At 34.4% G+C, this 13,176-nt stretch overlaps 2 protein-coding genes and 1 pseudogene across 7 annotated transcripts in view; 2 read left to right on the top strand and 1 right to left on the bottom strand.

The window, feature by feature from the left end:
* The window catches only part of LOC132523786 (zinc finger protein 782-like), a 54,723-nt gene extending 42,222 nt beyond the window's left edge, over positions 1 to 12,501 (top strand). For 5 of the 6 annotated variants that reach the window (XM_060155423.1, XM_060155424.1, XM_060155425.1 and 2 more), the window contains 3 exons: positions 4,808 to 4,903; positions 8,953 to 9,013; positions 11,614 to 12,501. In XM_060155423.1, the coding sequence (XP_060011406.1) occupies positions 4,808 to 4,903; positions 8,953 to 9,013; positions 11,614 to 11,668 (212 nt within the window). In that variant the 3' untranslated portion in view covers positions 11,669 to 12,501. The remainder of the gene's footprint in view (positions 1 to 4,807; positions 4,904 to 8,952; positions 9,014 to 11,613) is intronic. The other variant, XM_060155420.1, reaches the window with a different exon arrangement.
* LOC132523098 (NTF2-related export protein 2-like) lies at positions 2,261 to 2,811 on the bottom strand (annotated as a pseudogene).
* On the top strand, positions 9,025 to 12,501 carry ZNF782 (zinc finger protein 782). The gene has a single exon (XM_060155418.1). It carries the CDS (start codon positions 9,108 to 9,110, stop codon positions 10,830 to 10,832), a length of 1,725 nt encoding a protein of 574 aa, XP_060011401.1. The 5' UTR covers positions 9,025 to 9,107; the 3' UTR covers positions 10,833 to 12,501.
* Positions 12,502 to 13,176: the final 675 nt, after the last annotated feature.

The following is a 13,176-nucleotide window of genomic DNA, read 5'->3' as shown; positions in this document are numbered from 1 at the left end:
GTTAAAAAAAAACAAGGAAATCTGAATAAAGTATAGATTCTATTTAATAATGTATCAATATTATATTAATAGGTATGACAAATCTGCTAGTAATGTAAGATGTTAACAGTAGGGTAAATTGGGTGCAGGTTATACAGGAATTCTCCTTTCTCTCTTTGCAACTTTTCTGTGAATTTAAAGCTATTCTAAAATAAAACATTTATTTAAAAAAAAAAAAAAACCTCAGTGCATGTGCACAGCAGAATGGAGAGGAAAGAGGGGAAAAACATCACTGAACTTTATAAGGGGACAATAGAAATGGCTCAATCATTACAGAGGAAAAACAAAATAGAATACAGATGAACAGAACATCAGGGAACTATGGGTCTACAACAAAATCTCTTAACATTTGTGTCTTTGGAGTCAGAAAAGGAAAGGCTAAAAAAATTTTCAAAAACATGGCTGAAATTTTTCCAAATTTGGAAAAAGCAATTCATATACAAGTCGTAAAACATTCAATTCATGAACAGTATACAACCACTCAATTCCGTTATTGCTAGTTATATCCAGCTTTTACCTGAGACTGTTCTCCTTAAGGGAAAGGGCAGTGTTTGGGCAATCTGATTGTTGCTGCTAAAGCTGTGGTTTTAAAAAGCCAATCTAAAATTAGAATAAACTCACCTTGTGTAGAATATAACGTGTAAGTTTTAGTCAGTACTACAAGAAGGTGTGGTCTAAAATCAGTTCCATCCCCTTCTCCTACTTAATTCTATTTTGTTAATATATCAGAAATGTAATGTGTAGTTTGGGACAAGAGTAAATGAATCACTGATTTTCAAATTAAGTGGCAAGAAACATTAACTTTGAGCTGCATTGTAGAAACAAAGCTGGCACATCTAGTGTAAAAACATGAAAACAGTAAATTCAAAAATGGAAAGACGCTTGAAGTTTAACCAAAAACAAAGCTAGATTTATTTTTCTTTAGATGTTGAGATGTAAAATCAATCAGTTGGTTCTTTTGAAGTATGTGGGCTTATGAAGATCTGCTGTTCTTTATTTTCTCTAAAAAGACAAAGTGTTAGCTACATAACAGAAACATGTTTTATAACAGATTTATTTGCTCAATGCCATATGGAAGAAGAAATGATGAGATTAGATGATTTTAACTTTAGTAAAAAGATTGTGCAGTTGACAGTGTAAACACAGGGAACAAATCACTCACTTTGGGGGTGGGTAGTACATATGAGACTTTTGGCCTGAAGTTCATGTGGAAGACTTAGAAGGGCCCCAAAGAGAGAGCGATGGCTTTGTTTCCAACTTCCCTGTCAGACCCTGCTGCAGGATCAAGCTTATTGCTGACATTTTACCCCCATAAGTTCTTGAATAAATTGAGACATTTATTGGTGATAAGCATGAGGTGAATTGGAAAAACCTTTAAAAATAATTCTTAGAACAAAAGTGACATTCATGACCATTTGGTAAGGATACTTATTACCTTAATGGCTTAAATCCTGAAATTAGGCTACATTTTTAGGAGGTAGAAAACAAGTACCAGAAGTATACCATTTGATACCCTGCCTTACTTTTGGCCAACCTCTGATCTCTACAGTTCTCACTCCACATTCTCCCATTAGAGCTATTAGTCCTACTACCTACCATTCACTACCTAAAGTTACAGACCTGGAGCTGCCAAGAAAAATGTTTTTAAGAAGTTTGCTTTTAAGCCACTGAGTGTATTCAGCACTCAGGTATCAATCCAGAACATTTTACACCTCTCTAGTAGATCAATTCACTTCATAGGAAAACAGGCCGACATTTAAAGAACCCGCATTTCTTAACATAAAAAGACTATTGAACATCTCTACATGAGATTCTAGTATGTCAGAGTAGTTATATAAACCTAAATTAGTAATGTGTTCATTGAACTGATTGAAAAAGCCTTATATTAAAACTGCATTACCACTGTTTACCAATAATAGGTACATGTTGTACTACAAAATTAACTAAATTAAAAAAAAAAACCTCCACATCCTCCCAGAGAGGTTACATTGTGCTGATATCCCATAGACAGTACAATAAAAGGATTTCATTTTTGCGATATGCCGGGCTCACAGTATGTTAGTACAGAGATCATAGCGTTAATATTACTGGAAGAATGTCATTAGTGGAACTTATAAAAGGCATGTAGAAAACTAGCATTAAAGCTCTTAAGGGCAACAATTCAAACTGGCAGCTGCTAGAAAAGGTGCTACTAGGAATAAAAAAAATATTAAATTTAGTTTCAGCACATACTAGTTTTTAGTGCTTCTACAACGAAATTAATTAATTCACATAAATTTCTGTTGCTGGAACTAATGGACCAAAAGTGAATGGACTTTTGCCCCCTTTGACTACTAGCCCAATCTTGAAAATGGAAGCAGTCACTTGCAGTCTTCCACACGGTATTGTTAGAAGACTAAGCAGTCAGCAGGAAGTTCTGGTTGAAGTAATGTTTGTTTCCATCAAACTTCACAGTTCCACTGGTCACAAAAAGAACTGTAGTCTGGGCCTGAGTAGCTTGCTCATGAACTGGCTGGCAATCTAACATATTGACCTGGAACTCACCAGAAGGCTGTATCTCAAAAAAATTAGGGCTTCCAGTCCTGTAACATTTCCATTACATATTAAAGTGGCCTTGTCCAGATAGAGCCTGGTTAGTGCCCATCTTCTTTTGTCCATTGTCTCATAGTAAATATTGACAAATTCCACAGCAGCTCTGCATGCCTGATCTACATAAGTTTTAAAATCCCTAACATTCCCAACTCTCGCTAGTTCCCATTTCCTACAGTACATTATTGTTTTAAAACACAATTTATTATTTTTTAAGAGAGTTCTGAAAATGAGAAAAGTTTATTTTTATCCTCTTGTTTCCAGATAATGGTGCTCTTTTTTCTATGTATTAATCCAAATTTCCACCCAATAGCATTTTTCTTCTGTCTGAAGAATTTCTTTTAGAGAATTAACTTTCCTGTAACACATGTCAGTTGGTGATAATTCTTTCAATTTTTGTTTGTTTGAAAATGACATATTTGCCAAGCATAAAATTCTAGGTTGACTTTTTTGCTTTCAGTACTTTAAAATTGTCACTTCATAGTCTCCTGGCTTGTATAATTTCTGACAAGAAGTAGACATTCATTCGTTTTTTTCCTCTGTACATATTATGTCTTTCACTATCTATTGAACATTTTCTCTTTATCACTGGTTTTAGCAATTTAATTTTAATGTATCTTGGTGTGGTTTTCTTCATGTTTATTCTCCTTGGCATTCAGTTAGCTTCTTGGATCCGTCGGTTTATACACTTCTTCAAAAACTGAACCTTTGCCCCTTATTTTTTCCATCCTCCATTTTTCCTTCTGAAATGCTAATTACACATGTTACATAACTTTATCCCACAGGTCACAGAAATAACTCTGTTTATTATTTTCCAGTCTTTATTCACTGTGGGTTTCTTCTTTCATAGTTTTTATTTCTATACTTTAAAGTTATCTATCTACCTTAGGTCATTTAACCTTCCTTATGTGGTATATATACTACTATTAATCTATCCAGTGTTTTTTTGTTTGTTGTTTGGTTTGTTTTCTCATTTCAGATATTTTTCATATTTAGAATTTCAGTTAGGAACTTCTTTTTTTAATAAATTCCCTTTCTATTCTCATCATGGAGTATATTTACTGTTTTAATGGCCTTGATTATTAATTTTGTATGTGTCATTTCTTACTCTGTGGCTTACTGATTGATTTTTCTCCTTGAGTACAGTCATATATCCCTTTTATTCATACCTAGTAATTTTTTATTGAAGGCTAAATGTTGTGGATTTTATATTGTTAGGTGCTAGTTTTGTTGTATTATTTTAAATCTTTTGGGGCCTTTTCTGGAATGTAATTAAATTACTTGGAATTAATTTGATCCTTTCAAGGTTTGCTTTAAGCTTTGTTATATTGGATTCAGAGCTCACTTTACTCTTGGACTAATTTGGCTCCTCTACCAAGTCAATAAATACCCTTCTGGTTATTCTACCCAATTGGCCATGGATTAGGAAGTTTTTCTACGCTGGCTAACAGAAACAGAAGTTCCTACTTCTCTGTGTGCTTTGGTAATACTTCAGGCTACTCTTTTTTCACTGGTCTTCCCCCCAACCTCAAGTGTTTTCCTTACACTTCCAAGTACTCAGGAGATCCTTCTGCATATAGAGAAATACACTGTATCTTTCTTTTCTTGTATTTTATTTTACAAATCCTAGTTTTCATGACTTCCTTAAAATCCACTTCTGTTGCCGTAACTTACTGAACCAGCTAGGCTCTGTTTTGGTGATCTCTTTTTGCATTATGGGTTGAAAACTCTCCAAGCAATAAGCTGTGATAAGCACAGGGCTCACCTCATTTGTTTCTCTATTCTCAAGTATCCCTGTCTGTACTGCCTGTTTTCCAGAGTCTAAAACCCATCTCATATAGTTTGTATGGTTTTTTTTAGGTGTCTGATATGAAGGGTAAATCAGTTCCTTTTACTCCATTATGGTCAGGTATGAAATTGGTCCTTACGAAATCTCATTTGAAGCACAGACATTGACTATTTTAGAACTTAATGTTATTTAGGCTTGTGACTTAAGGGTTTAAGAAGAGGGATCCGTTATGAGTGTAAGAAAATGTTTTTTGCTGTCATTTCTGCCCCCCCCAAAAAATTCTAGCAAGCACCCTCAATGTACCACTTCTGAAGCTATACCTTTCTTCACATTCAGAAACAGTAAAACCTATGCAGCTAACTCAAGTGCTAAAGTATTTCCCTTTTACAGGGTACTGCTTTACAAAACCAGAACTGATTTTCATGTTGGAACAAGGAGAAGATCCATGGTTATTAGAGAAAGAATTTGTAAACAGAAGTTCCCCAGGTGAGTTATTGAATACTGGCAGAAGGCACGCAAGAAAATTAGATCCAAAGTGATCACCTAGAAGTGAGCAGTTTGAAATGTTTTTCAGCACTCTCCCATTAGAGGCCTTCACATTTGAAACATTAGAAATAATAGATCTATTAAAAAGTAGAAGGGGGACAACTAAAGAAAGGAATGTAATGTAAGTATGTTGATATTCTCATCTTTAAAAAATGGGAGCTAAGTGTACCCTTTGAAGCTGAAAAATTAAGTAATGGTTGTATATTTAACAGTAAAAAGATAAAAACAAAGAAAAGTTAATAAAACAACTAAAATTGGGAGTAAACAGATCAGAAGAGAGAAATAATCAAATTTTATCATTATATAATAATAAATTACTATATACAATCAAAGTAAATAGATGATTGCATAGTATAATTAGAAAGCATAAAAACTAGAGCAAACTGAAACCTTCCTTATTGTTTACATTTGACAGAGCAAAGAAAACAGATCTGTTACTAGAAAAGTTTCTTATAAAGCTGTATATCAAGGGTCCCCAGGATCATCATCAGGTTCATTAACTCACCTTGGAGGACTCAGCATATAGGCATACTCATAACTAAGATTTATACAGTGAAATCATACAAATCAAAATCAACAAAGAGAAAAGGTGCATGGGGCAAAGTTGAGAGAAAACCAGGTGTGACAACACATGTGAAATATGTACCTGGAAAGTTCATTTGAGATGAGGTGCCCAGAGTTTTCACTGGGGGCTGCTCATGTAAGCACCCTCTGTCTAGCATGTATCAAAATCGTAGGCTTTCAGATGGAAACTAGGTGTTCAGCATAAATATATTGTTTGTACAAACAGTTTAGGCTCATTGAGTCCCTCTTAGCAGTTCTGGGAATCTTGGGAACCATCTCAAAATCTAAGTTCCCGGATGCCAGCTAAGGGCTAATCTTGTAAACAGGCCTTTCTAAGGGTAGCAGTCTCAGGCCTGCTGTGTTAAACATTTTCTGCACAAAAGCTATGCAAACACACATAGAGTAAGACAAACATATCTGACATATGAACTACCAATGTAAATGGATCTTAATACACCTATTAAGAGAAAATGCTATCATACTGTTTCAGAGATACACCTAGAAAATAATTTAGAAAGTTTGAAAATACAGTCATGAGTTGTTAAGACTATAAACATAAAAACAACTCTGTTTATTTATCTCAAAGTTCAATTCAGGTCAAAATCAGGTGAGAAAAAGGACATTTTGATAATGCTAAAGAAGATAATTTTTAAAGGATACATAAAAGTTTAAAATATTAGTACACCAAATAAGTTATTCATCAGGATTCATAAAACAAAAAACTGCAAGTGTTATAAGGAGAAATAGGAACACATTAGATATAGTCAACCTTAATATGCCTCTCTGATTTCATTCCATAGCCTGTGGACTCTAGAATAGTGCTTGGCAAACTATGGCCCACAGGTCAAATCCTGCCTACTGCTTGTTTTGGTAAAGAAACATTTATTGGAACACAGCAATATCCATTTGTTTACATATTCAAACTACAAGGCAGAGTTGAATTGTTGCAATAGAGAGTGAATAACCAGCAAAGCCTAAAACATTTACTCTCTGACCTCTTACAGAAAAAGTTTACTAACCTCTGGTCTAGACATTATAAATAGCATATTTTATAAAATGAATCTATTATGTTCTGAAAACAAAGTTATGCAAACACACCACATAACTATTCTGAAAACAAAGAATAAACCTCCTTTTAAATGACCTTGGAACATTGACAAAATGTAAAAGTATTTTAGGCAAATTCTACAAAGTAAAGATATTATTGTCAAATAACACTATAAATTGCAAACAATATGAGAAAATTTTAAATCCCTCTATCTTAAAATTAATAATGAATATATATCTTTAAAAACCTATTTTATAAAAGAGTAAGTTAAAACTGTACAATATCCAGAAATTATTTTTTAATGAAAAACATGTTTAGTAGACTCTTTGCACTATAGATGAAATGGTGCTTAGAGGAAACAATTTTAGCCTCATATACTTATTTTTAAAAGCAATAAAGTTTTAAAAGAAAACTAAGCAAAGCAAGAAATGTAATAAAGATAAAACATTATAGTTATAAAACGTTATAAAGACAAAAGGTGGTTCTTGGAACAAAAGCAAATAAAATAGCTAACCTCAGCTAGAAAAAGAGAAGAAAGCACTATTACTCATTTTAAGTTTGGGCTCAGATTCCTACTTCTATAATATAATCTTGGAATACTTTAGCCTATACTTTTTCTCTTACTTTTGTAAACTCAGCCCATTTGATGGATGTGTCAAAAGAAAATGAGATTCTATGTCAGGTAGCATATAGTTACTGAATGAGCTCCTTTCCTCACCTGGATTATAATGTCCCAAAAAGAATGGTCTCTGTTTCACTCTTCCTTTCTGGGTATTTGTCACATGATAAATATTTTTTAATAACATTGTAGGCTGATTCCAAAGTCAGGTGGAGAGAGGCATTTCATACTGATTCACTCAGAAAACACAATCCACAAATGTAAATGCCCAAGTCAAATTTCTGGGACTTTTGAATCATCTAATGTAGGTGTTGCTGGATCTGAACCCTTATATTAGTAAAAGAACTCTCTAGGTAATTCCTATGCATGGAGCTTTTTATGGACCACTAAATTTATATTACAGAGAGATGCAAAGTATATCACAGTGAGGGTTTTATTTTGGAAAGGTGAGCAAAGCTGCATAAACATATTTTATATTATGTAAGATGCTATTGATTAAATGGTGAGCCATTATTTTAGGTACAACCAAGAGAGATGCTGCTCATTTAACTATGGATTTGCCATCAGTTTTATGATGCCTCTTGATTTCAGTGATGGTTATTTACTTTAAAAATTGTGAGTCACAGACATTTTTGCATGGAGCGTGGGTATCAGGAGGACAATAGCAATCAAATATGCACAGGAAATTTATGGTAAATAAATATAAAGGATACTTGTAGGGTTTCTAGGGCCAGTTTGAAACGTATGATCCTTAAGATTCTTACAGTGAATAAAAACTAGATATGTGGAAAAATAGATGGAAAATAGAATTAAGGATTGGACAGGGCATGACTGGTTTGGGGGAAATGAGTAAACAAATTGAAAAGAGGAAAGTTAAAAGATTTGATGATTAAGAGGGACTCACTATTGAACAACGCTAATATAATACCAAGGCACCAGAACCAGGAAAGAGAGGTGACTCCAATATAGGTGGAAAAATTACTTTAACTCTCATCAGTTTTTTCACTTCCACCAATACATTTATGTTTCTGTTTCTGATTATTTCTTTCAACATGAGAAAGTTGGTGCCATGATAATTTTTCTTTGGCCACACTACGTGGCTTGCAGGATCTTAGTTCCCTGACTAGGGATTGAACCTGGGCCCATGGCAGTGAAATCGCTGAGTCCTAACCACTGGACTGCCAGGGAATTCCCCATGATAAATTTATTTTAGTGTTGATGTGTAGAATGGAAAAATGGAGCTCCAGTTGGAATCATATAGACTAATGGTTATCAATGTAATCTGTGTTTGTGAATGTAGTCTCTGGTGTTCTTCCCTAATGCAAACTCTATCTCAATAAAGCCACTGAAAGCAATTCTCCATTGATACTTTTTGTTATCTAATTAGTGCAAAATCCTTGTTGAATTCATTTCAGTCTTTGTTTCGTCTGTTCCCAGGATTCAACTTTCTCAAATATATTCTTCTTTTTTAATTGTTCCTTTCCTTTATATCCTCTTCTCTACCTGGTTTTGAAAATTATACTTTAAGATACCAAATATAGATGTAATTTCATTTCTAGATTCCTCTCTGTCTTTCCACTAGAAAGAGTTTTTTTAACAACAAAATAAGAGAGAATATACACTTGAAATTACTTTATTTTTGGGAAACTGAGCCAGACACCAAGGAGTCAAATACATAATGGGGGATATGTATATAAATTTCACTCCATAATAAGTGTGTTAAATATCATTAAATATTTTTAATTTTCTCACTTTTAGAAGAATCCCAACCTGATGAACTCTTACAGGAGAGCCTAGAAAACCAAGGCAAACATTTGAGGCAAGTTTTATTTGTCAACAAATCATTGACTACAGAGCAAGAAATTTCAAGAAAACTGTGTACTCTGGACATAAACATTTTCCCTGCAGAAACAATGCCTTGTAAATTTGACACTACAGGGTCTACTTACTTGCTTCTTAGCTCATTGACCCCACACTGTCAGTATTCAAGAAAGAAGGCTTATGAGCTTAATGTATGTGAGAATTGGCTCCTCAGTATTAAGGATCGCAGAACTAATACTGGAGAGAAATCTTTTGTTTATAGTAAAAGTGTGAAAGCCTTTGGACATAAAGACAAAGTTATTCAGCATCAGACAATTCAGACTTTACAGCAAACTTTTGAATATAATGAATGTGGAAAGGATTTTCTTGAAAAGACTGCCCTTGTTACATCTAAGGATACCCATCCAAAAGTGAAATCTTATAAATTCAGTAAATTTGGGGAAAACCAATATAATAAATCAACCTTGATAATCTCTCAGAGCAATCATCCAGAGGAGAAGAGTCACTATGAGTTTAATAAATATGAATATACTATTGATAAAAACAGAAATAATTTCAATAGGATCACTCAAAGAACTGACACAGAAGGGAAATCTTTCAGCCAAAAATTATACATTAGAGAACAGCAAAAAATTCATATAGGGGTGAAACCCTTTGAATATGGAAAGAATTTCAGCCATAATTCAACCCTCCAAGTGCATCAGAGAATTCACACAATAGACCAGTCCTCTGACTATGGCACATGTACAGAATCATTGGCTTACCAGTCAACTTTCAATGTACATAAGAGAACTCAAATAACAGTGAAACCCTATGAGTGTAATGAATGTGGAAAATCCTGCACTATGACTTCATGCCTGATTCAGCCTCAGAAAAGTCACACAGAGGAGAAACCCTATGAATGTCATGAATGTGGGAAAGCTTTCAGTGAGAAGTCACGCCTAAGAAAACATCAGAGAACTCACACAGGAGAGAAACCCTATAAATGTGATGGATGTGAGAAAGCTTTCAGTGCAAAGTCAGGCCTAAGAATACATCAGAGAATTCACACAGGAGAGAAACCTTTTGAATGTAATGAATGTGGGAAATCTTTCAACTATAAATCAATCCTCATAGTACATCAGAGAACTCACACGGGGGAGAAACCCTTTGAATGTAATGAATGTGGAAAATCTTTCAGCCATATGTCAGGCCTAAGGAATCATCGGAGAACTCACACAGGAGAAAGACCATATAAATGTGATGAATGTGGGAAAGCTTTCAAACTGAAGTCAGGTCTAAGAAAACATCATAGAACTCATACAGGGGAGAAGCCCTATAAATGTAATCAATGTGGGAAAGCATTCGGTCAGAAATCACAACTCAGAGGACATCATAGAATTCACACAGGAGAGAAACCCTATACATGTAATCACTGTGGGGAAGCTTTTAGCCAGAAATCAAACCTCAGAGTACATCACAGAACTCACACTGGGGAGAAACCCTATAAATGTGATGAGTGTGGAAAAACTTTCAGGCAGAAATCAAATCTCAGAGGACATCAGAGAACTCACACAGGGGAGAAACCCTATGAATGTAGTGAATGTGCCAAAGCTTTCAGTGAGAAGTCAGTCCTAAGAAAACATCAGAGAACTCACACAGGAGAGAAACCCTATAATTGTAATCACTGTGGAGAAGCTTTCAGCCAGAAATCAAACCTCAGAGTACATCAGAGAACTCACACTGGGGAGAAACCCTATAAATGTGATAAATGTGGGAAAACTTTCAGCCAGAAATCAAGCCTTAGAGAACATCAGAAAGCCCACACAGAGAACTAAACATATAAATGTAATGAATATGGAAAAGCTCTGAGCTGGAAATCAAGTCTCGCAATACAAAATAAAACATGTAGGAGAGAACCCCTATGAATATAATGAACACTTGGAAGTTCCTGTGCAAGATAACAGCTTTCACTAAACAGCAGAGAACTTACACAAGAGAGAAATTCTTGGAATATATTTTACACAGGCAGTCTCATCTTGAGTGCAGTCCTCATTGTAGATCAGAGAATTCAATTCAGCAAAGAAACTCTATAAAGATAATGGATACAAGAAATACTCTGTGCATTCAATCCTTGGAAAACTCACACTGCAGGAGAACCCTGGGAATGTAATGAAAATTTCAAAACTTTGTCCCAGCAATCAAAATTCATTCATCATCAGAGAAATCAAACAGTGAGAAAATTGAGAATGTAATAAATGTGAGATAACCTTTAGCCAAAAGCCAGCTTTCTCAGTAAAGCAGAAAATACATAGAGACCTCACAGTATATGAGAACAGACAAGAAATCAGGGTAATGGATGTGGGGAATCCTACTGTAAGTCACACCTCAGTTTGACTAACACAGGGTAATAACTATATGACATATAATGACTATTAATTGTTCACCAATGACCATTTCCTTTTTTCTCATGCCACACCTAGTCTAAATTTCTCAACTACTCTGTCATCCAAATGAGATCATATTTTTAACCTCTGGATAGTGAAATGTAGAAGTCAATGACAGGTCTTACTAAATACACCTCTCAAATTCTTAATGTTTTCTCCTGTCCCTTGTCAGAATGGAGTGGAGATTATCACCAGCAAAACCAAAGGGGCTCATGCACGGAAGATGAAAGAGTACAAAGTAGAAAGAAACAGGGCCAAAGAGTGACTGTTGAATGAAATTTTCTTCTGCATGTACACAGACATTTTGCTGTGATGAAATAAACTTGTTCTCTGCTGGGCTTCTACAGTTTGGGTATACTTAATACTGATATTTACTCACCAACCCTCAGTTAACAAAGCCTGTGAATGTGATTTCTGTGGACATGTGAACTCAGTGTAGTGTATCAGAAATATCACACAGGAAAAACCCCTGACAACATCCTGAATGACCATAGTTTTTACCCACAACTCTTCCTCCTTGGTCAGGTAAGTATCAGGGGAAGATATTTAACATTACAACATATATAGGTAATCCTTTACCCAAAAAATGATATCTCATTAAATATCTGATAATCGAGCTGTGAATGTGTGAAAGCTTTCAGTGAGTCATCAAAGTTTAATATCTCTCAGAGTTTGTAATAAGGGAAAAATTTATCAATTTGAGAAAGGTAAATAATAGCCTTTATGTTATATAAAAACTATTTTATATGTAATATTAAGACAGTTAATGAAATATAACAATATTGGTTCATAGATATTCACTAGAATAAGATTTTTAAAAATAAGAAAGAAATTGCATAAACTGCACAGTGTTGAATGTATGTGAATATTTTCTGAGTTCTCTATGTGTGTCTATGTGAGTGTGCATGCCACTTAGATGTTTGTTTTGTATGTACATTGGAAGTCAACTGCACTGTAATAGAATTATGTACCCCTTACTTAGTAACTATTCTGATATCAGCTATGATTTGCCACATGTATATTCATAACAAGTAAACCTTTTACAGGAAGTATCTGAAAATTCAGAATCCTATACCTCATTCCTTTTCTCCTGCTACCTCCTGACATGCGCATATAGGAAAGGCCATTGTTACTAAGCTGTCTTTTTTCAACAAAGTCAAACCATGTTTTCTGTGTACTTTTGTATCATCTCTGGGTCACTAATACAAATACTGTATTGAAGCATACACAGATACAAATATATATAAAAGTGTGTATATATTCTACAAATATATATAAAAGTGTGTGTATATATTCTATCTCTCTTTTCAATGTCACTGAGTCCTTCCTCAGTGGTATCAAGTATACTGATAATCCCTTTGAAGGCATTCTTCATTTATTGTTTGTGTTTTTTATATCCAGCATTTAAATTTTACTATAGTTTATATCTCTCTGCTGAAATTACCTATCTGATCTTGCATGTTGTTTAGCTTTTTTACAATCATTTTATATGGTGTTTGGCATTCTCTTTCTCAGTTAAGCAACTGCTTGGATTCTTGTTTCTCTCTGCAGCCACCTAGCTCTCCAGACTTTGGGCTAGTTTTTTGCCCTGGAATCTCAGATATCTGATGTATTCAAGAAAAGTTGTTAAATTTAAACTCTTCCCATATGTCTTCTTGTTTAGGAATAGGAGCAGTGCTTTTTCCTGCTCTCTAATGATCTGAAATGTAACTGAAAGTTGTTAATTTTTGACATA

This window comes from Lagenorhynchus albirostris, chromosome 7 (assembly GCF_949774975.1).
Source record: "Lagenorhynchus albirostris chromosome 7, mLagAlb1.1, whole genome shotgun sequence".
Lineage (NCBI taxonomy): Eukaryota > Metazoa > Chordata > Mammalia > Artiodactyla > Delphinidae > Lagenorhynchus > Lagenorhynchus albirostris.
This window is presented reverse-complemented; position numbering and strand designations above follow the sequence as displayed.

Excerpts from the sequence above, each read along its gene's own strand:
- ZNF782 (XM_060155418.1), top strand. The coding sequence starts at position 9,108 with ATGCCTTGTAAATTTGACACTACAGGGTCTACTTACTTGCTTCTTAGC.